At 38.7% G+C, this 25455-nt stretch overlaps 1 protein-coding gene across 1 annotated transcript in view; it reads left to right on the forward strand.

The window, feature by feature from the left end:
- The window catches only part of LOC131363670 (cAMP-dependent protein kinase type I-beta regulatory subunit), a 47672-nt gene that overhangs the window by 21103 nt on the left and 1114 nt on the right, over positions 1-25455 (forward strand). The window contains exons 4-10 of the mRNA XM_058406410.1: positions 7510-7601; positions 14458-14519; positions 15580-15626; positions 17609-17767; positions 18266-18326; positions 19466-19587; positions 23550-23631. Coding sequence (XP_058262393.1) covers positions 7510-7601; positions 14458-14519; positions 15580-15626; positions 17609-17767; positions 18266-18326; positions 19466-19587; positions 23550-23631 — 625 coding nt within the window. The remainder of the gene's footprint in view (positions 1-7509; positions 7602-14457; positions 14520-15579; positions 15627-17608; positions 17768-18265; positions 18327-19465; positions 19588-23549; positions 23632-25455) is intronic.

Here is a 25455-nt window from a genome sequence, read left to right on the forward strand (position 1 = left end):
AAATATTCAGTGACTGTAATAATTGCAGCTAAGATGTTCTGTGACAGAACCAAGTCTGTGACACATAAATAAAAATAATTGTACTGTAAATGCCTATAAATTAGATTAGATCTATAGACCTATAGATCTAGTGTAAGAATGGTAAAATCAACTCTTATGTCATCCCTTTATTTGTTTAGACAAATGAACAAAAGCAAGCACAATCAAAGCACACACCAGCATCTAAGAAATCAGGCAGATGTTTAGGACTATGCACAAAATGAATTCACAAAGCATAAAGCCTTCTCTAATTCTCTTACATTTGTCCAAAGGACATGTCTCTTTGCTTGCTGGTAAAGTGTTTGTTGATAGTGTCTAGGTTTTGTCCAGTTTTTTTTCTCTATGTTTGTGCAGGTCCTATAGGCAAGTCTGCACTCACCTAGAAGCATCAGCATAGATAGATAGATACAACAAATACTGTTTAGCATCTACCAGAAGTGCAAATACTAGAAATTGTGCAAATGAACAAGTGCAGATAAATATGTAAATATATGTGCAACAAATAAATAAGGCTGTCAGGTAGTGTGTGCATAAAAATAAATGCTAGTTGTATATACAGCACAATATGTGTACAAAATATATAATTATATATATCTGTGCAATATGTGTGCATTATGTACATAATATATACAGCAGTAACAGAGATAAACTAGAGTAAGCTATGAATTTACAGTTATATGTATTTATAATTATATAATTATGCAGAGAGGATGTAACAGAATATACAGGGTAGAGCAGAATTGCAGGGTGATTACAGGCAGTGAAGTATTAGTGAGACATCAGTGTTCAAGTGGTGTAGTATAGAGTTCAGTAGGTTTATGGTTGTAGGGAAAAACTGGCCCTGAGCCTGCTGGTTCTGGTACAGATGGTCCAGTATCTTCTCCTGGATGGAAGGAGGTTGAACAGTTTGTGACTAGGTTGGGAGGAATCCTTGATGATTTTGTGTGCTCTACACAGACATCTGCTGTGGGGAAGAGGTTCAATGGCAGGTAGTTGGGTGCCGATGTTGCAAGGTCTGTTGAGCGATTATCACAACCCTTTGCAGTGATTTCTTTTCACACACTGCTGGGCTGCCATACCAGACTGTGATGGAGCTTGTCCAGTGGCGGGCCGTGCATTTCACACCTAGGCCTTCACTGGTGTCCTTCCTGAATTAATCCACCCCTATACCATCATTATGATGCCACAGCAATAGATACTAATCAACCGTTAAATAGCAAAGTAAAAAAGAAATTAGGCTACAGTATTTCACACCTCACAAGGAATAGTCATTTTATTACGGTTACTTTTTTAAAAAAAAATACATTCTTGATGTATGCAGCAAACTACAATCTCCAGAGGACCCAGCATCCGAAATGAGACGCAGTGAATATACAAACACATATAAATAGAATATAGAAATATAGTATAACAGTGCGTTGTGTCACAGGCTCTTGTAGAGAACATGAATAAAATTACATTACATATAGAAAAAAAACATATTAACACAATTCAGTCTCACAAGTCTCCTTTCACTGCAGCAAAAAAAAAAAAACCCACAGCCCCGGGGATCTGGAATGAAGGCAAACTGAAAACCGAGAAAAAAACCCCCAAAACCATTAATGGTTCTTGTAAAAGCTTATCAATTATTTTGAAGAATCAAAAGGATTTTCTTGAAAAGTCCGCCTTGAAAATGCATTTGTAAGGATGTCTGCGACCAAATCAATTCCTTCTCCTCTTTCAGCCATTATGAGTTAAAATATATATATTTTATTTAGTTTGTGCGGTTCGCTGCCTCTGACTACTCCAATTATCCAATCAAAAGATGTGAAATTGCTGATGTAATCATATGCCTGCTAGATGGCCCCAGTGACGCCAACTCAAAATCTGATTGGTTAATGGAACAGTTTCATTGCCACTTATATTAAGCTATGGAAGCCTGCACTATTGATTCTGAAGGCCTTAGGCCTGGGCAACACATGATGTCAGCCACTAGCTGAAATATGATTGGATAAATACTCTCATCATAAATATACACTACTGGAAGCAGTGCAACCACGAGAAAAGCTATGAAATGTAGAGAATATACTATTGGGAATAATTTAATACACATTCCTGAAAAAATATATTAAATATATTAACAAGTCAGTGATTCAGATCACTGCTGTTTAGGCCAGCAGAGAAGGCCTTGCTGGCCCTGACGGTCTGCCACTGAGCTTGTCAATATGCTCTCAGTGATGCAGTGGTAAAAGGGATAGATGAACTTTTTAAGTTTTCTCAGGAAGTAAAGACCCTGTTGCGCCTTCCTAACCAGAGTTGAAGTGTTCTGCTGAAGTCCCATTGTTTTAGATAGGGGTGTGCCTGCTAATGTTAGATTTCCAGAAGTCTGAACTCTTTGGTCATTGTAGCATTGAGGGTGAGGTTGTTAGTGGAACACCATGCTGACAGGCTTAGGATCTCCTCCCTGTAGGCAGATTCATTGTTGTTGCTGATCCAACCAACCACTGTGGTATCATCTGCATACATAAAGATGTTGGAGTTATGCAGAGCAATCCTGGGTGAACAGGGAGTGGAGCAGTTAGCTCAGCATGCAACGTTGTAGGACACCGGTGTTCAAGATGAGGGTTGAGGACATGCGATTGCCCAACCATACAGATAAGAAGTCCATAATCCATCTGCATATGCATGTGCAGATACTCAGCTCACTGAGCTTAGTGATCAGTTTACTGGATACGTTAAAGTCAACGAACAACATCCTGTATGTACTGTTATTATTCAGGTGGGTGAGAGCTAGATGAAAAGCAGTGGAAATGGCATCCTTCGTTCACCTGTTCGTATGGTAGGCAAACTGGTGTGGGTCCAGTGTAGGTAGGAGGCTTGCTATGAGGCGACTTAGAACCAGTTTCTCAAGGTACTTCATAACAATGGGGGTGAGTGCAACAGGGTGGAAATCGTTCAGACACTCTGCAGATGAATGTTTGGGCACTGGTATTATAGTTGTAGTCTTCAGACATGTGGGAACAGTGGCCTGGGTCAGTGACTGGTTGAAATTGTCAGTGAAAACTTGCACCAGTTGGCTAGCACATGCCCTGAGCACATGCCAGGTATGCCATCAGGACCTGCTGACTGCATCTACTCTGCTCAGTGCCAAGTACAACTATGTTGTGGAGAGTGATATTGGATGATCAACTTTGGAGGAGTCAACATTTGGGGTGTGATGTTTGATGCCTTGGTCAAAGCGAGCAAAGAAGGCTTGAGCCCGGAATGATTTTAATCTAGCCCCGAATGTTTTATCAAGAATCTTGCCACCGGAGTGTAGAGGAATTAAGTAAATGTTGATCAGTTTAGTTGAGCACTGTTGCCATTTACTGTACACAGTTTTGACTGACATCTCTCTCCACGTGCATACACACACAAACTCACACACACACACACACACACACACACACACAAGGTGTTTTCGACTGGTGGTTTCGGAGGTTTCTGCACAGCGCTGTTTTAAGTTCAACACACCTATATATACTCACACACCACATGACTAAAATACCTTACAGCCCTTGAGCGCGACAGCAATAAAAATAAAAAAAAAAAGGTCAAAAAACACAACAATCTTATTATTTTGATAATAGCCTAACATTCAATTTTTTATGTTAACACGTAATAAAAGTAGGCTAACAAATGTATGTTGTGTCAAAAAGGAGGTGCACTGTCTTTGATTCTGAAAACCCCTGACATATAGGACCCTTTTGAATATTATTCCATACCCAAGATGTACAAAAACCTTAAATCAAATAAGCCTAAAGATAGATCTAAATAAAATATAAACGGTTAAAGCACTAATACAGGGGTGTCCAATCTTATCTGCAAAGGGCTGGTGTGGGTGCAGGTTTTCATTCCAACTGAGCAGAAGCAACACCTGAATCTACTGAAAGCCAAGATCTACTGATTAGCCAGTTGGAATCAGGTGTAGCTTCTGCTTGGTTGGAATGAAAACCTGCACCCACACCGGCCCTTTCTGGATAAGATTGGACACCCCTGCACTAAGACATTACAGTCTGAACATCATAACTTTCTATTATTCAACTAAGCATTTAAGTTAAAATACATGCATGGCTTAGGCAAACAATGGGCCAGAACAGATTTGGCTGTTCTGTCAATTGAAAAAGGAATTCTCAGTAATATAAATACTAGTATGGTGATTGATCGTTTTGCTCAAGTCAAGTCTCAGAGATACTCTCTGATGATTCCACCCTCAAAGAAATAGGATAGAAAAGTCACCAAGAGCATGAAGTAGACAAGATACAAGCAGCAAGACAGATGAGAGAATGAGAGATGAGAGAACAATAAGAAATAATAAGAAAAGAGAGGTTGTTAAAAAAAGAAACAAAGAATAATACATACAGTAGTGGCAGCATAAATGAGGAATGAAATAAGAGGTGCAAGTATAATATAGATTATTGTAAACTAATAATAATAATAAAAAAGGATGCTTCACACACAAGCTGTAAAAGTGATAATATTGCATGGCATACCTGTGTGAGAGAGAAAATGTAGTGAATTTAATAAACTCCCTTTTTAGTAGCAAGACTCTGAAATGATGGGAGGAGTCAGAAAAAAGATTGAATGAAATTTTCTAAAGTTGCATACTGTTTGTGTTTATTTGTGTTTACTATTAAACAATATTACATAAAAATGTCCTTGCTTACCCCCTCTCTCTAATTAGCCCCTGATGTTTTGGGCTCAGCCCCTGATGTTTTCAAATCCTAGAAACGCCCCTGGTGGAGACTGTATTGTAGGTTTGTGGTCATTGATAGTCCGGATGCCTTTCCATGTGCATCTGGGGTCGGAGTTGCTGTGGAAACGCTCCTATGTGCATGCTTGGCTTTCCTAATGCCCCTTTTCAGGTTGGCACTGGCTCTACAATAGTCCTCTTCAATACCGGATTTAAAAGCAGTGACTCTTGCTTTCAGCACGAGGTAGACCTCAGTGTTCATCCACGATTTCTGATTATGGTTTTCACATGTTTCACACGAGTTGATATGTCTAATACAGAGGATGTTTAAATGTTGATATCTGTGTGTGGGCCTGAAGTGGCAAATCTAGTAAGTTTCTTGAAACTGTTGCTGTAGTGAGGAAATGCCCCTCTCTGGCTATACTTTCAGTATCTTCACTGATGGTTTCACATGTTTGATGAGTGGTGTGTTTTTGGGTACATAGTCAAGTGTGTAGTCCCCTCTGGTAGCACAGGAAACAATCTGATTCTATCTGGTCAGAAAACACTGTGGCCCTCTAGCTCAGTGGCACTGCTGGGAATGTTGTCATTAAGCCATGTTTCCGTAAAAATCACTACATTACATTCCTTGATCTGTTTTTCTGTTGTAATCCGTTGTCGCAGATTGTCCATTTTGTTCACCAGAGATTGTACATTTGCAAGAAAGATGATTGGGAGAGACGTTCGATGATGGTTTAGCTTTAGCCTAGCTCTAATTCTGCCTCACTTCCCATCTTTGTTTATGGTCTCAGCAGTGGCGCTGCTCTCTCTCTGCTGGGTGAGCTGGAGCAGTGGTGTTTGGAGATTTCCCATGGGAGTTAAAAGTTAGTTAACGTACCATCTGTGCAGCTGTGACTGATGTCCGATAATACTTGTCAGCTGTATGAGATATATGTAAGGCTATTCTGATTGAATAAACTTGCAACTAGAAGAGAAATGTATTACCTGTAGAGAAATTTTTAGGTATAAAATCTGGGGAGATGCTGAACCTCGCATTGTGCACGTGCTGGCATCTTAATCAATAATACCAGTCAATGCAAACCCCTGTTGACTGCCTTATCAACAGACCTGTTTGCTCTGTACGCAAACTGAAGAGGATTCAGCAAGGGTCTAGTGATGTCTTTTAAGTAAGCCAAGACCAGTCTCTCAAATGAAATGACCACAGAGAGCGACAGGTATGTAGTCGTTAAGTGCAGTTATTATGAGGCCCGGAATGATAGTGGAGTGTTTGAAGCAGCAGGAAACTTCACACAGCTCCAGTGATCTGTTGAAGATCTGTGTAAAGATGGGGGCCAGTTGGTCAGCGCAGACTTTTAAACAGGCAGGTGAAGCAGGCCCAAAGCTTTCACGTTAGCAAACGTTCACATTCACGGGAATGAAAGAGGAAAACTCCCACAGCAAGTAGGAAGGTTTAAAATTTATAAAGAGTGCCTCTAAGTTAGGACAGAATATCTTTTTCAGCGTCGTTACATCTGAACACCAACTTTCGTTGATGTAGAAACACAATCCACCCCATATCATTTTCCCTGTGAACTCCATGATGCGATATAAACTGGAAAAATATTGTCCAGGATGTGTTGCTTAATGTTAAGGAGTTCGTCTCTGGTAAAACCTATAGATATATAAACTTATAGATGACAAATCACAGAACAAACAAACAAAAAAAGCAGAAGAATTGTGGAGATCAGTGCCGTGGCTGCCATTCACGGCACCATCTTGATCGTCATGTTGAGTTCAGATGAATATTTATTTGTTCTTTCTAATTTTTTGGTATTTGTGAGCATTTGTGAGATGCTCTTTGTTGTATCCGTTGTGATATAAAGTTCCCCTTTGGGGATTAATAAAGTACTCTCTCTGTTCCACCACTTTCCTCTATTCCACTCTACTCTACAATACTTCTCTTCTCTCAGCAAATACAAAGAATACAAATATTTTGATCAATAAAATAGAAAAAGAAATACTCATAACACTTTTTAAATTATTGAATTAAATCAGATATGTCACGTGATTCGCAACTGCGAACTGCAAAGATAGACCAGATAGATAGATAGATAGATAGATAGATAGATAGATAGATAGATAGATAGATAGATAGAGAGAAAGAGAGAGATAGAAATAGAGTATTTTCTACTCACAGGGTATGTCACAGGGATGTCACAGGGAAATTTTGTCAGAGCAGCATGTAAGGCCATATCCAAACAATTTGGAATTGAGGATTCTACAGTGAGAAGGAGAGTTCCAAATGAAAAGCCTTAAAGACAGTTGTCAAACTTCCTATGAGTAGACTTCCCAGTATGTTCAATCTGTGGTCAGGCCATGTAATGCTTAAAGATATAAAGAAAATCCAAAGAGGTATATCGTGTAACCTACAGACATAACTGCCTTGAATGTTTATATTCATAACAGCACAATCAGAAAAAGACTGAACATGGATGACTTTCATCAAAGGAAAAAACCCTTTTTTGCAAAAAGAATAAGACAGATTGCAAAATTGCGTCTGAGTATATAACAAAATGTATAACCACAACTACCCTGACTGTCAAGCCCGGAGTGGAGAGATGATGATTGGGCTTGTTTTGAAGCCACAGGTCCAGGGAAACCTGTAGGCATGGAGACAACGATGAACACTTTATACCTGAATATTCTAAATTGATAACTGCATAGGTAAGATTATTCTGTTATAGACAAATGCATTTTAAATGTTGTTTCTATGTATTCAGGTAATCCCAAAGGACTACAAGACAATGACAGCCTTGGCTAAGGCCATATCTAAGAATGTGCTGTTTGTCCATTTGGATGACAACGAGAGGAGGTAAGATCTTATACTGTTATAAAATTGTATGTAATAATGTGATTTTAAAGTCTAAAATGCCTGGTATCAGTTAACAATTGATTCATCAAGTAAGGTGGTTTGAAGTTGTTAGTATATTACAAACGTGAGGGTTTGTGTGCCTTGTGGTCATTCTATGTTGTTCCAATAACTGAAAGGAAACCACACAAACAAGCAAGCAAGCAAACAAACAAACAAATAAATAAATAAATAAATAAATAAAACATGATCAGTCATTTGGTAAGGGTATTTTTTAATTATTACAAAGTGTAGATAAAAAAATGAAAAGAAGCTTGGTCTATGTACTGCTCATTTAAACTCTTAAATCTGAAATATGGGAAAACAAATTCTGTTTGTTTTATTTATAAGAGTATGCCATGAAAGGATTTACTTTGTTTTCAGAAAATATTCAAATTATTAAATTTAACTACAGCAAATAAAGGTGAAGGTTCTGGAGTGGCCATCACAGTCTCCTGATCTCAATATCATTGAGCCACTTTGGGGAGATTTCAAAAGTGCAGTTTGTGCAAGGCAACCAAAAAACTTACAGGAACTGGAGGCATTTTGCCAAGAAGAATGGGCAGCTATACCACCTGAGAGAAATAAGGACCTCATGCACAATTATTACAGAAAAGTGCATGCCATCATTTATGCTAAAGGGGGTAAAACATGATATTAAGAACTAAAGGTATGCAAACTTTTAAACAGGGATTATTTCCTCATTTTCTTTATTGTCATGTTTTGTTTGATGATTTGTGCCATTCTGTTATGCCTTACATATGAACCTGAGTCCTATAAGAATTAAAATAAATTTGTTTTGCCTTCTCACTCATGTTTTCTTTAAAAAATGGTACACATCTAGCAAATTTTCCCAAAATATGCAAACTGTAGCTCTTCCCAGTTGTCTCTGGTTAATTCAGTTAATTTGTATAGCACGTTTAACAATGGACATTGTCTCAAAGTGGCTTTACAGAAGTATAGAAATATATATAAAAATTATTTAAAGTTAAGATACTATTTGTCCCTAATGAGCAAGTCTGAGGTGAGGGTGACACGGAAAAACTCCCAAAGATGATTTGAGGAACCCATCCTCATTTGGGTGACACTGGACAGTAAATAATGTAAATGCTAATAATGTCCTTTCTACAATAACAACCAAGAGCTCTTAAGGAACTAATAGGTCAGTGTAGTTTCTGAGTTCATTACAGATTTAGCACAAATTCCTTCCTGCAAAAGCCAACTGATGCAATGGCAGTTCAGACACAGCGTGATAGTCTCCAAGAGTTTCTGTCCACAGCAGTCCTCTGGGTCACAGGCTGTATATGCAGATCTATCCCCAGCAGCAGTGAGCACCACCAACTGACCAGATTCCAACCAGGGGTAGAGTGTCTGGATGGATTAGGCAAGTCTGGAAAGAAGAAGTGGTCAAACTGGTCTGCTCCTTTACCTAAGAAAAATTATACATTAAAAGCTTGACTAAACAAATGTGTTTTCAGCCTGGACTTAAACATCAACACTGTGTCTGAGTCCTAAGTACTAATTGGAAAGATTTTCCATAACTGTGGGGCTTTGTAAGAAAAAGCTCTGCCAGCTGCTGTAGCCTTTGCTACTTGTGGTACTACCAAATTGAAGTTGGTGTGGCGGATCATAAAAAACCAAAAGATCACTCAGGTACTGTGGCACGAGAGCATTCAGTGCTTTATAGGTAGTAATAGTATTTTATGATCAATTTGAAATTTGATTGGGAGCCAATGCATTTCTAGATTAAGGGACTCTTTCTTTCCCTCAGCCAATAGACTTTTAAACAGGTAGCCAGAGGACATAGACTAGTTTAATCTATCTTATATATATATTAGTTGGACAAAATTGCCCTTTTTCATTTTGCACATTTGTTAATGTTACTGCTGCTATTATTATCAAGTAGCTGCATCTCAGTTACACATTGTTAATGTTACTGCTGCTGCTATTATTTTCTACAGTTGCATTCAGTTTGCACGTTACTGTACTATTGTTTTGCACATAAGTCAATATTGTACACTTGCACATACAGATAATACATATTCTATATTTCTATTTTTACATAGTCTATATTTCTAATTCTGCAACATAGTTTTATTTTTTATTTTGTTTGTGTGTGTGTGTTTTTATTTTGTACATAGTTTTTGTAATTATCTTGGCATTCACTATGGAGAGCAAAGAAAGTTTTTCATTGTACAGGGAAACACATGACAATAAACACTTTGAATTGAACTGAATTGATAAGATAGGACTGATGTGTTCATATTTCATATCTTCTGGTTCTAGTTAGGACTCTAGCTGCTGCATTCTGGTCTGACTGAAGCTTGTTTATGCTCCTGGAAAATCCAGACAGTAAGCTGTACTATAATCCATCCTAGAGGTAACACAATCATGAACTAGTTTTTCAGCATCATGAAGTGACATCATATTTCTTAGCAATATTTCTGAGATGAAAGAAGGCTACCCTAGAGATGTTATCTAGATGAGCTTCAACTGAAAGCTAAAACAGGACCTTGTGGAACACCAAACCACTTATATCTACTAATGGATAACAATTTTCTAGCCTATCAAGTAGAATAGTGTGGTCAGTCGTGTCAAAAGCTGCGCTAAAATCAAGTAACACCAGCAAGGAGACACAACCTTGATCAGAGGCCAGTAACAGGTCATTTACCACTTTAACCAGTGCTGTCTTTGTGCTATGATGAGGCCTAAATCCTGACTGATACATTTATGCAGATAGACAGCAGCAACATTAACATGTAATTATATTTTGATCATTACTTTAATAATTCTATCATCTAGGACTTTTTGCACTGTTTTATGTTTCCTATGTTCTATAAAGCTGCTTTGAGACAATGCTCATTGTTAAAAGTGCTATACAAATAAAATTGAATTGAATTAATTGTCTTTCATGCATAAACAACCACCCTTAGTTAATGAACAAATTAAAATCTTTTCATTCCTGGTGCTAATTTTCTGTGCAGGACAAATTCCTAAAGTAGATAATTTTTATGCATCCAACACTGTATTATAGCAGAGTAGGAAGAAACTATCTGTAATCATGACATCATATTTCTTAGCAATATTTCTGAGATGAAAGAAGGCTACCCTAGAGATGTTATCTAGATGAGCTTCAACTGAAAGACCAGAGTCAATAATCACAGCAATGTCTTTTACTGCTGAACAAGATGAAACAGAAAGACCATCCACAGTTACTCTGTAATCAGAAAGCTTACTTCTGGCTGCATGTGGTCCTAGCACCTCTGTCTTGTCAGAGTTAAGCAGGAGGAAGTTAGTGAGCATCCACTGTCTAATGTCCTTTACACAGTCTTCAATCTTAATAAGCTGGTCTCTATCTTCTGACTTAGTGGACACATATAGCTGTGTGTCATAGGCATAACAGTGGAAGCTAATTAAACGTTTACGAATTATTGCACCAATGGGTATCATATATAAGGAGAAAAGTAGTGGGCCTAAAACAGGACCTTGTGGAACACCAAACCACTTAGATCTACTAATGGATAACAGTTTTCTAGCCTATCAAGTAGAATAGTGTGGTCAGTTGTGTCAAAAGCTGCGCTAAAATCAAGTAACACCAGCAAGGAGACACAACCTTGATCAGAGGCCAGTAACAGGTCATTTACCACTTTAACCAGTGCTGTCTTTGTGCTATGATGAGGCCTAAATCCTGACTGATACATTTCATGAATGTTATTCCTATGTAGGTGTGAACATAACTGCTGTTTCAACATTTTCTATGATCTTGGAGAGGGGAGGTTTGATTTTGGTTTATAGTTGGACAGCTGACAGGGGTTGAGGTCGGGTTTTTTAATCAGGGGGTTGATAACCGCTAGTTTAAAAGATTCAGGCACACATCCAGTGCTAAGGGAAGATTTTATCATTTTGAGAATGGATTCAGGAGCTACTGCTATTATCTGTTTATGAAAACATGTAGGAAAATGATCTATTATGCAGGTTAAATGTTTTGAAGAAGAAATTAGTGAAATTAAATCAGGCTCTTGAAGGGAAGAAAGCACTGATCAGAAATAGTAATATTATCTACAGGATTATCTATCAAATTGTTTGGTTTCAAATGAATAGTCTGAATTTTCTGCCTGACATTACCAATTTTTCCATTTAAATAATTAATGTGTTAAATCAAGGTAGTCTTATTAATATCTTCTCAGAGTTCTACTAACTGATTGAACAAGTATCTGTTTAAGAGTGTAAAGTAACATTCAAAATAATGTCAGCTCTATTACTGCTGAGTAATAGGTCAACTTTACCTACTGTACGTATCAGTCATGGTACATTCATTAATTACCGGATATCTGGTCGTGTGTCCTCATAAATCAAGTTCACATTTGAAATGGTTGAATTTTTTTCCAGCACTTGTAATACATTTTTTGTGTTAGTTCTTCCAAAGGAACTGGGTGTGAAGAATTTAAAAAGACTAAAAATAGTCTATGTGAAGTTGGTCAATAATTGTGTTGTGTGGGTTATAAGGGTGTAACTTTGGTTTGAGAAGGCCCCCCCAATTTGAATCCCATTTCCTGCATGTAATAATTAAGCTGATTATAATGATAAATTCTGCCAAAAAGAATTAGTAGGCTACTAAACTATGTATATAAAAAGATGTTTTAATTTCTTTATTGTTTAATAGAGGCTGAACACCAAGACTTGAGAGAATAATTTTAATTCAAAATTTAAAAGTCAAAAATGTTCACCATTATTGTTTTGTGTTTAAATAAAATTTACATAATGTGAGACTCAATTTCCTCTGTCCTCAAACTTTTATTTTAAACTAACCGCTGTACCTGAAAATTTAAAATAGATCACTTGATACACAGGATGTCTGTCAGAGACACATCCACCAAACCGCAGGGATTTAGAAAAAGCAAAAAGCTTTTATGAACTGTGTGTGTTGAATCACTATTTTGTAATATCAATTGCAGATAGACAGCAGCAACATTAACATGTAATTATATTTTGATCATTACTTTAATAATTCTATCATCTAGGACTTTTTGCACTGTTTTATGTTTCCTATGTTCTATAAAGCTGCTTTGAGACAATGCTCATTGTTAAAAGTGCTATACAAATAAAATTGAATTGAATTAATTGTCTTTCATGCATAAACAGCCACCCTTAGTTAATGAACAAATTAAAATCTTTTCATTCCTGGTGCTAATTTTCTGTGCAGGACAAATTCCTAAAGTAGATAATTTTTATGCATCCAACACTGTATTATAGCAGAGTAGGAAGAAACTATCTGTAATCATTACTTCTATAATCCAGAAGGATGGTAAAATTGATAACACAATAGATACACTACTTATTTTGTACACAGGATGCAAGATTGTCACACAAATCTCACAAACAAAAAAAAATGTAACTTTAATATAAAGAACTTTTTTCATTGTCCTCCATCTATCTTTTCAATCCCATCTCTCCATGTATCCTAACGGTCTACCTCATCTGTCCTCTGATATGAAAACCACTGAGTTATGATCATATTGAGTCTAACATTAAACTCTAACATTGAGAGTCTGCTTGTCATGCACTGCTGACAGAAAATGCGCGGTTTAAAGTGAACTCGTTTTCATGCTACACAGAATGTTCTAATCTACATTAAATATTTAACTAACAACTTGAAGTTACCTAGCAACAACAGGTGGAGCCAGAAAATATGATTATCCTGCCCTGAGCTAATTTAGTGAATCAACCGACTCACATCTCCTTTCTTTCTTTTCATCCATGATGACATTAAAGCCATCTGTTGCCACTTCTGGCATTTCATTGCTGATTGCTGCGCAACCGCGATACCTGATAACTACAACTTTCAGCGAGCTAGTTTTAGAGTGTGCATGCGATGCGGATGCACTCATTGACACAGACAGACTCTCTGTGTGCTGCTCGGTCCTGGTCCTCCGTGGCGATGACGGCGTGCGGTTAAAAAATCATAACAAATGAATTTGAAAAGTGGGGGGGGCACAAACGGGATTTTGAAAAGTGGTTGGGACATGTCCCCCCTGTCCCCAGTCGAAATTACACCCCTGGGTGTGTGTGTCAATGAAGTAGTGACCAGTGGAGTGATTTTAGCCTTGGGCTCATCTTACGGCTGTGCTTAGACGGCAAGAAAAAAACTATTTATCGTTATGAGGTTCTTGTTACTAAAATACAGTGTCTTTAAGATCTGGGTTGGCTTGCCATCAATTTGCCAATGGCCTGCAATTGCCAACAAGGCCAGAATGTTCATTAACTTAATGTCCTTCTGTACTTCTTGGAATATTTAACCTTCACAAATATACATACACAATGCAAACACTTGTGTTTTACAAAGTCAACATGAATTAACATTTTTTACTCCTTTAACACATTTTATATGTACTGCATATGAACTGCAAATACAAATGAATTGTTTAATAAACCTTGCATGCAGTGTTAAACTAGAACACCTTTATCATTCCACATGAAATTAACTGCATGGAAATACTGCTAATACTATGAGCCAAGGACAAGACGAGTAAAATGGCTGTCGTACCACAGAACGTTCTGGTAGTTTACTTAACCACACTAAGTGTTGAAATGAACAAGTTAATTGTTAATTTAAATATCCTTCCGCCCAGACCTTTGTGGTCTGGGTTACACTTGTGTTTCTGTTAAATGTATGTTGTGCACAGTTGTAGTTGTGTGCTGACAGCTGTCTGTGTGATTCTTTGGTGTGTTATTCTGAGATCCTTTTTTGTGTGTGGGGTGGATGGATGGTACAGATAGAGAGCGAGATTACTAATGGCTGTTTTTTCCCCCTCTTTTTCAGTGACATATTTGATGCCATGTTTCCTGTTACACACATTGCTGGAGAAACAGTCATTCAACAAGGTGTGCAGAAAATGTAGGGGTTTTCATCTCATCCTTCCATATCACTCAGCAACACATTTGCATGTGTATCTTATTTGGTAGTATGGAAAAATTTTCTCTGAATTAAACATCCATGTGTTCTCGTACTTCGTTCCATACTGTATTTGCCCAGGTTTTATATGAGAGGAGGCTGATGAATCAAGCCACCTTACATTGTTTAAAAACTTGTTTGTAGAAATACATTTAGAAGAGTGCATTGGAGTTGAACCCCTGATACTGAGTGGGGTTATCTGCGTATTTCTCAGGGTGAATGTCAGGAGGGAGAGCCAAGTGATAGGTCATCACTACCTTGGTGCTAGTTTTTGTCAGTACAGCAGGTAGCTGCATGATTTTGGTGTTGATTCTGTTATTGTTGCTTCCAGACTATTTGACCTTGTGCTATACTTGCCTGTTGCCAGTTGCATGTATACAGTGTATGTATGAATGTAGACAGTGACAGTTGCAGTAAATGTATTTATTAAGAACAAAGACTGGCATGTGCAAACAAATCTAAATCAAAATATCAAAGTCAAAATCCAGAAAAAGGGCAAGAGTGAGGCAACATACAAACATGCTATTGATGTACAAATCTAGAATAACAAATCAAGAAGGCCAATTTGAATCAACCAAAATTAGTAAACATAAACAAAGGCTTGGTATGTCAGATGATAAACAGAGCTTAATAAATACTTCACTGTGTGAATGAGTGTGATACTTAAATATCATGTGACTGAATCCAAGTGTGTGCAATCAGGTGAACATGAGCTGGACTCCATGGTTGCCATCTATGTAGGCAGAGGTGCATTCTATGAAATGGTGTTTACATGACATTCATTAAATTTGGTGTTTACATGACAAATGTTATTAAAAAAAATTATGAACATAGTTTAATTGAAACATTTGGATGATAATGCATATAGTTTATTATCTATATTCCTTTGCCCATTCACCTGAAAGGTACCATCCATTCTGCCTGTGTGTGCTCATCATATTTCTCCCTTAATCTCTCTGCAATTATTTTTACTCTTTCTTTCCATTTTAGGTGATGAAGGGGACAACTTTTATGTAATTGACCAAGGAGAAGTTGATGTAAGTTAACTCTCCACTGGAGCTCAACAAAACATTTTTTCAAATAGTGCCAGATCATTATGGGTTTCATTCCAAAGACAAAGAGAGTCTGTTATGACCAATGAGATCTTGGACTCAAACTCAGAACACAGACTTATGGACAGATGGTTACAATGAGTTTTACTGAAGGATAAATGAAAGCAGAAATTGGGTAGGAAGTAGCATGGTTTGCTGCAGCTGTTGATTCCACAACTCAGATTCAGGTTGGCAGATTAAAAAGCAGACACACTGCCCATGAGAGATATAGGAAAGCTCAAGGAAGGACAGTGGAGTGTGAGCATGACTAGTATAACTGTCAAGGCTGGGGCTTGAATTTATAACTGAGGTTTTATGGTTCATGCCATGTGATGAAAAGATAAGGAGCAGGTGTTTTCATTGACTCATGCACAAAGTAGAGCACCGTAATTAGGCACACATACGAACACAAAAACAGAAATTAAGGCGGAGACAAGAAAGGGGAAAATAGAAAAACACATGGGAATGGGAAAACAAACAGGAGCCTTAGACCTGACAAGGACAGAACCAAAATGCAGGTATATAGGAGAAGACCTTATCATTTTCCATGCATACAGCCACATTACGGCAAGGGTGACAGGTAATAAGAGTGGCCCTTGTGTGTAGGAATCAGTAAAATATAATACCATCAACAGGAGATAATGGTGAAGAGACAAATCTGGTTGAATTCTGCTATTCCCAAGAGGTGTCAAAGGCTTCTGATTATTGTTGACCTGCAAGTTCAGTAATAACAGGAATGAAAGAGTAGTTCTTAACAGTTTAGAACACTGCAGAACTATGGAACTTAGTGATGGAGTGGTTAACTATGGAACTTAGTGATGGAGACTCTCAGAAGAAGTAGGGCATCTGGATGAATCAGGCAGAGCAGAATCTAGAGAGCAGAAGTGGACAGGGTCACTGATATCTCAGGAATAGCATGTGTAGTAATAATAAATCAGACTGTGAAATATTCTTTATCCCCTGAACTTTATGAGGATGCACTGAGATATTTTTTTATTTTCGATATTATTTTAGAAAAATGTTGTCACATTGCATGTGTTGTTTAAGCCAAAGTTCATGTGTAAAACAATAATTATTATTCTTTTCTATTACTCTTGTGTATTTATTAAGTTAAATACACACATTTAAAAATGTAAATGTATAATAAAATTTGATATATAATATTCTCTTTTCATTACTTCAGGTTTTACCATTCTTTATTGCCTTGACAAGCCCATGGTCCATAAAGGTTTTGCAGGCCTGTTCTACATGCTTAGATACATGTAGAATGTAATTGTCTGACTGACAATTATATTCAGATTGAGATGATTTTTTCACAGTGATATTTTGTGCTTTGCTTTGTTTAATCCCTACCTCATAAAAACTGTATCATGTGTTGCCTTCTGAACTGGTCTTGGTAGAGAAAGAGACTTGACTGTGTGTGTGTGTGTGTGTGCATGTGCGCATGTGTGCGCAAGCTTGTAAGTTTGTGTAGGTTGAAACATAAGCACACAGACAGTTACATCAATGCCTATGTACAATACACACAGGCATTGTAGTGCGACCAGCTAATACTTAGATAGAAATCTCCTTAGAAATCTAATTCAAAGTTATGCTACTCTAGAAGTACACACAGTAAAGTGATATCGTACTCTAGAATTCTTCATTCTATCCCCATATACGACATTCAAGAAGAGCACATCAGGCTGAGAAGATAAGTATTAGATCAGATAAAAATCTACTCTGTAATGCCACTAGCTGTTGGATCATAATAGTTGGATCTCAGACAAAATATTTGTATTTATATCATTTGAAATGAAATTGTCTGTTGTGCTTTATTAACAAAAGATCTTAAATGTAACATTGTTGTTTGGGGAAACAGTTGCAAATAATCACTTGGCACTAAATAAATAATATATTTTCTTTTATTTTTCTTTGTCTTTCACCAGGTATATGTGAATGGTGAATGGGTGACAAGTATTGGAGAGGGTGGCAGTTTTGGGGAGCTAGCTCTGATATATGGAACTCCACGTGCTGCGACGGTTAAGGCTAAGACGGATCTGAAGCTTTGGGGTATAGACCGTGACAGTTACCGGCGTATTCTTATGGTACATCATACATCATTACACACACAGTACATTTCAAAACCTAGGGAACCTCTCCACTTTCTCAACTCTTAATCAGGATTCTTGTTGAGATGAGTGGAACAATCATTGACACAACACTAAATGTAAAATAAGACCACATCAACCACTTTAAACCCTGCAAAGTATGGCTGTCTATACAAATGTATCATATTTATCTTGGTATCTAATATCAAGCCTTAGGTATTCTGGACTGTTTTAGTTTGATTTAGAAATATTATTATATTGCACATTGTCTAAATCCTACTTTGTAATACTTCACTGTAATATTCAGCTTAGACTTGTACATAGAGACATGACTGTCATCCTTATGTGGAAAATCCTCCCTTTCAAGTAGATGGGGAGGAAGAGTACACACCCACCCACATGCAACTCGAAAGAATCTTTAGGAAACTGATTACTTTTTAGGACATCAGGCTACTTCACCACCAAAAAATTAATCTGTGGCTCTTATCTCTCCAGGGCAGTACACTGAGAAAGAGAAAGATGTATGAAGAGTTCCTGAGTAAGGTGTCAATCCTTGGTGAGCAGTGCTGAGTAACAGAACATACACATTCAATATGCAGGGCCGTTTTCTCCCAGTACTATCCAGAAAAATAAAATAAGTAAAAAATAAACTATGCAAAGGGACCAGTTATAAACTATACAGTTAAAAAATATTTCCAGTAAAAGCAATCATAAAAAATAATATAGTTTCTGGTGAGCACTTATGTTATGCAGTATAGCCTTTCTCTATTTAATTTAAGTCTCACAAACTCATCAGTAGTCACTCCCAGTGTATTTCATTTAATACCACATTGACCCAATTTAGCTGAATCAGAATCAGACCCAAAACATTAACATGGAGCTGTCTCACTATTTATCTTATTAACAGTTTTAAAGTGCTTTCTAACACTACTTGGTATCTACAGAAAATGCGCTATTACTCATTATTGCGTTCAGGTTATTTTTCTCCCCTCATCTCAAGAGACAATTCACTGTTGAGGTTATTAAGAAGACATGAGGTTATAAAGAAGATTTCCTTCAACAACTCCACTTAGGGAGAGGCTACATTTGTCAGTAGCTCAATTCACTGTGGACCCTCTAGTACTCAGGAGTCCAAACACACACACACACACACACACACACACACATACATGTACACATACACATACAAATACAAGTAAACATCAATTCTTTGCTCACTTTACCGAAGCGTTTAAGCATCTGCACAGTCATTACATTGCTTTGCCTAGATTGATGAACTGAGCATCAGTCTGGGGCATGCAGACAGCCTGTTCCCAACTAATTCACACATTATCTTTTAAATCTCAGTAAAACAAATCCCTTTTCCGTCACCGTGTTATATGTACTTTGCTACTTCTTAACTAGCTTTCACAGATTATAGAGGTCTAGTTCCAGAAACTTCATGAAGATGAATATTTGCATATTTAAAATAAATATAAAATTCTATCACATTTGCATGACTTTTAGCAAAAGTAACAGCTCACAACCCCACAGCATTCCATGTTGTCTAGTGTTCATATTTTGTTTTTTTGTTTACATTTAAGTAATTATATAATTTATTACAGGAATATACAATATAGCATTAAATACTGATTTAATTTAATGTTTTAAAAAGATTATATCTTTCTGTCATGTTTCTTTTATTTACTATCTTAGAATCTCTAGAGAAGTGGGAAAGGCTGACAGTGGCTGATGCTTTGGAGCCTGTACAGTTTGAAGATGGTGAAAAAATTGTGGTACAAGGAGAACCAGGGGATGACTTCTTCATCATCACAGAGGTGTGTGTGTGTGTGTGTGTGTGAGGTACTAAGCAGGTTAACTTTGCCCCTTGTTAAATTTTACTTCATTGTTGCTTATTTGTTTCTCTGATGCTTTTGTTGTTGTTTTTTAACCTTTTCTGAGAAGACAGCTTGAGATTTAGGACTAATCTTGTGATGTCTCTCCTACTGTGGCCAATTGCTTTTTATCAGAGGCTGTTAGTAGATAAAAGTGAAAAGTAGGCAGCAATCACTGTTTTGTTTTGCTTTTAATATTTTAATTTAAGGGCAATGACATTTTTTAATGTAAACCACAATTTTTGTAATATTCTATGAATAGATTTAGTGACATACAGTAAATAATTTCAATGCATTGCAATCCTCTTTTTTCTTTTATTTTGTGTGCATTAATGCAAATTAAAAGAGCCATCACTTGCTTCCTTAATGAAAGCTACCATGGTTACACATAATCTCACCACCTCAATGCCTTAAATACTACAAAAAAACAATACAACACTAAAACTTTTAAAGTCTGGTGGTATTCGCCTATGCAGACTAGTATCTCTAGCAGCATTTTTTTTCATTCCACCATTATTCTCTATCCTGTATCCTATATCCTGGCCCAATCTCTGTAATAAAAAATTCCAGCTCCTGTGACAATCGGAGCAAGAAAAATAACCCCAGTAAATATGAATTATTTTTGAGGTGAGTCAGTAACTTGATGGCTGAATTATCCAGGATCTTATCCTAGAATTTGGAGGCATTGTCAACATACAGCTCAATTGCCAGTCAGCCTTATTTCTCCATATCAGAAGTTTTTCTAAGCTGATAATTGAGTTGGCACTTTTAGTTGAGTTGCAAAGGCAACTAATACACAACAATGGGGGTGCACCCAGCACCCAGGCAGCAGTTATGTGAGGAGTGCTTCTGTGGCACGTGTAGGCATTAGTGCAGGCTTTGTCATTACAGTGGCCCTGCTCAGCTCCAAGCTCACTGCTGCTGGGCACTAGGCTCACAGTGCTTTTCCATACTGGGTTCCTGCTCCTTGATGTTGGACCTGAAATGAGAAGTCCTGAAATTGACTTACCCGGCCATTGGTGTTTTTCACTTTCGCCATCCATTGTAGACCAGCCAGGCAGTAGCACAGCTCTACTGTAGCCCACTTTATTGCCAAGGCTTCTTGTACAGTGTACTTTCTCTTCATGGGGCTCAGCTTACAACTGATGTAGAGGACCAGGTGCTGTTCCTCTTAGAAATTCTGGAACAGGAAGGCCTACAGCCCTGTTTCTAATGTGTTAGTATGCACAAGGAAGTGGAGGATGAAAAAGGGGTGCCACAGGACCGACAAGCTAGTGAGGGCATCTTTCAGCTGCTGGAACACCTGCTAGTCAATTGCACCCAGTCCAGCTCTTCTTTGTGAGATCTGAGAGGGGGAAAGCAACAGAGGAGAAGTTAGGCACAATTACACATGAAACCTGGTTTAGCTTCTGGATGTCATTGCACAACCAGAGACATCCATCAGGTGATGGTGGACTTCGGGAATGCTATATGGCCACTGTTTCACCACTACTGCCAGAGGGACCTTGATCTAATGGTGGACCAGGTGGGTGAGGCTGGGGATGGAGTTGAATACGTTGGCGAACCAGTACGCCAACTCTGTCAGGTCCTGCTGCTGCTCCAGGCACACTCCATGGGATCTGTGGAGGTGCCAGCAAATGCAGACGCCACTGGTGCTGGCTCAATCCATTTTTCCATTAAATTGAAATGCACATTTGAGAACTTCCATCATTTCTGAGCTCAATTGCCTTGTGCTCTTCTGGCATCAGAGCTTGTAGTGATACATGACCAGAATTTCCACCTCCTCTGTGGTTGTGACTTTCTCCGGCTGGAGCCAGCATCCCACAGTTCTCAATAGAGTGTCTATCTGGGCCCAAGGATTGGCCCCAGAGAGTTGGGCAGTAAGTCCAACAGTGGATTGGCATGTTGATGGAAGATCTGGCAGTGCACCAGAATCTCTGTGGTCTCCTCTGGGCTGAGTGCATAGTAGACCAGTTGTAGGATCTCTTGTGGTGATCCGTTTGAAGGTCTGGACCTCTGCTTTGACCTCATGATCAGGGGTCAGGGAGAGGGGAAATGGTGTCAACGGAGAGCTTATTAAGAGCTAAAGACACACAGACAGGGATTGTAAAAAATGCCCTTATTTAGTGTTAAATATGGGGGAAAGTGGGAATAAAGGCAGGTGAAGTCCATCTTGGCATGGAAGGTGTGCTCTGTGGTGTGAAGATCTGTGGCGGTGGCGGTGACGGTGGGACCCAGCAGGCTGGCAGGGTGCAGCGGTTTCAGAGAGCATCGTCTTCTGTCTCTTCCACTGGCTTTGCAAAGGAGAAACAAACTTTCATCAACTTCTTGCTCGACAAACTTCTCTTACCTCTCTGAAGGTGCTGCACCCTATCAGGTTCTCTCCTCTTCTCCCAGAGAATGAAGAGCTTGTGCTGCCCTTCCCCACAGCCATGTGCTCTACTGTAGTACACAACAGTGGGGGTGCTGAAATGGCACTGTCCATTCAGCATCTGGGCAGCAGTTACAGGGCGCCTGTGTGGTGCATGTAAGGTGGTGGTGCAAGCTTCCCCATCAAAGAGAGCTTCACTCAAAAGTATGGGGCAGCTCTCAGTTAGTTTACACCTATTTCCATGTTTGTTATTAGTTATATTCATATTTAAAATACAATCCGTTCTGTTTAATTTTTGGAACTGCTACTGACAAGGCCCTGGGTAGGAGCCACAAAACCAGCATGTCCAAATGGACCTCAGCTGCAGCATATACAGGTCTAGATGCACACACTACCTTTAGGCACAAGGGAATGCTACTCTCTCAGACATCTGGTAATTGTCTAAGTGCACCTCATCCTCAGAACCAACTGGAATTGTGGAAAGTCTATCTGGCACTGAAGTTGAAAGGATGGATTTGTACTCTTTTCCAGTGCAAAGTTATAATATTGTCTGTTGTGGTCTACCTGGAAGAGCCAGGCAGCCTCCTGGGACTGTGCTGGCCCATGACTGGCCTCACTACTTGTTATGCACCTTTCCTCCATTTGAGTTTATGGTGTCCTTTATGTGGCTCCAAGTTGAAAGCAAATACCTTTGTTCCCACTGTTGTTTCCAATAGTTCCAGGTAAAACCTGGTGTCATCCTCCCTGAGCAAATCATCTGTCTGAAGGTCTGGCCCCTAGGTCTGCATCATAAATTATAGACTGTATTTTTCTTATTCAAGAATCTATACTGAATGAAAGTCCCTTGTACATTGAATTTGTATACTTTCTTCCAAGCTTTTTTTTTTGCCCTGGAAAAAAAGCTTATTACGCCACCTCTTAATTATATAATTAAGTAAATAGCATAAATATATTAAATATTTAAATATAATCTATTAAAGAGAAACTCATAATATTTTAAAGCCTTCAAAGTTTTCAACTATAATGCAAAGCAAAATTGTATTTGAAAACTTTAAACAATAAAATACCTTTGAACATACAGTAGAGTTTTTTGCAACTGCAAGTCTGCTAGCTGAAGTTTAGTCCCCAGTTAAAGTGGAAATTCCAGTTTATTAAGCACATTGGATGTAGCTAATGTTCATATTTGTCAGCTCGCGCTATGCACAATTCCAGTTTCATGATGTCACTTGAAGTTTCCGGGTCAGATGCCATTTTGTACCGTGTGGCTCTATTTAAGCATGCCACAAGCTCTGTGTCTTCATCAGATGGTCTCTTCAGTTTACTACGTGTGCTCGAGAGCTATCCTGCCTTTTTCTGTGTTTGCCTTGCCTGTTATAACCATAGCCTGTTTTCTGTTTGGATTACTTTTACTGGTAAAGCAAAAGCTAATCATATGTTTGATGGTTAGGGTGTGAAATTTTCTTTGTCTTTGTATAAAGCAAAGAATCTTACCTTTCAGATATACCTCTTTCTTTCTGTCACTCACTTTCCTTAGGGGACAGCATCTGTCCTGCAGCGCAGATCTGACAATGAGGAATATGTAGAGGTGGGCCGCCTCGGACCTTCTGACTACTTTGGTGAGTTCCTAGTCACCAACATTGCTACAAAAGCTCTGTGGTTCATCAAGGCCACACAGCCTCATTTTTGTTTTTGCTATACAGTTCCCTACTGTATTAGAACTGCAAGTTCAATTTTGTGATCAAGAGATGAATATGAGATTAGATCACAATTTCAGCTTTCATTTCCTCATACACTATATTGCCAAAAGTATTCGCTCACCCATCCAAATAATCAGAATCAGGTGTTCCAATCACTTCCATGGCCACAGGTGTATAAAATCAAGCACCTAGGCATGCAGACTGTTTTTACAAACATTTGTGAAAGAATGGGTCGCTCTCAGGAGCTCAGTGAATTCCAGCGTGGAACTGTGATAGGATGCCACCTGTGCAACAAATCCAGTCGTGAAATTTCCTCGCTCCTAAATATTCCACAGTCAACTGTCAGCTGTATTATAAGAACGTGGAAGTGTTTGGGAACGACAGCAACAAAGCCACGAAGTGGTAGGCCACGTAAACTGACGGAGCGGGGTCAGCGGATGCTGAGGCGCATAGTGCGAAGAGGTCGCCAACTTTCTGCAGAGTCAATCGCTACAGACCTCCAAACTTCATGTGGCCTTCAGATTAGCTCAAGAACAGTGCGCAGAGAGCTTCATGGAATGGGTTTCCATGGCCGAGCAGCTGCATCCAAGCCATACATCACCAAGTGCAATGTAAAGCGTCGGATGCAGTGGTGTAAAGCACGCCGCCACTGGACTCTAGAGCAGTGGAGACGCGTTCTCTGGAGTGACGAATCGCGCTTCTCCATCTGGCAATCTGATGGACGAGTCTGGGTTTGGCGGTTGCCAGGAGAACGGTACTTGTCTGACTGCATTGTGCCAAGTGTAAAGTTTGGTGGAGGGGGGATTATGGTGTGGGGTTGTTTTTCAGGAGTTGGGCTTGGCCCCTTAGTTCCAGTGAAAGGAACTCTGAATGCTTCAGCATACCAAGACATTTTGGACAATTCCATGCTCCCAACTTTGTGGGAACAGTTTAGAGCTGGCCCCTTCCTCTTCCAACATGACTGTGCACCAGTGCACAAAGCAAGGTCCATAAAGACATGGATGACAGAGTCTGGTGTGGATGAACTTGACTGGCCTGCACAGAGTCCTGACCTCAACCCGATAGAACACCTTTGGGATGAATTAGAGCGGAGCCTGAGAGCCAGGCCTTCTCGTCCAACATCAGTGTGTGACCTCACAAATGCGCTTCTGGAAGAATGGTCAAAAATTCCCATAAACACACTCCTAAACCTTGTGGACAGCCTTCCCAGAAGAGTTGAAGCTGTTATAGCTGCAAAGGGTGGACCGACGTCCTATTGAACCCTATGGATTAGGAATGGGATGTCACTTAATTTCATATGCGAGTCAAGGCAGGTGAGCGAATACTTTTGGCAATATAGTGTATATACAACTAGAACAATTAGAACAATTTAAAACATGTAACCCGCCCATTTGTCAGCTAATCAAAAATATTGGAACATGTGACTGACAACTGTTTCTTGTTGACCTGCTATGTCCTGTTAACAAAAGGATTGTTTTAACAAGGGGTGCCCAACCTTTTCCAGAAAGGACTGGTGTAGGTTTTTATTCCAAAAAAGCAGAAGCTGAACCTGAGTTTACTAAAAGCCAAGATGGACTCAGATGGAATCAGGTGTGGCTCCTGCTTCACTGTAATGAAAACCAGCACCCACACTGACCCTTTTAAGATAAGAAAACCAATCTGAGTATCTACTCTTAGAGTCCTGGATTTCATTTGTGAAAACTGCATTTGTTGTTAAAAAGGATGAACCAAAATGAACACCAT

This window comes from Hemibagrus wyckioides, linkage group LG02 (assembly GCF_019097595.1).
Source record: "Hemibagrus wyckioides isolate EC202008001 linkage group LG02, SWU_Hwy_1.0, whole genome shotgun sequence".
Taxonomy (NCBI): Eukaryota; Metazoa; Chordata; class Actinopteri; order Siluriformes; family Bagridae; genus Hemibagrus; species Hemibagrus wyckioides.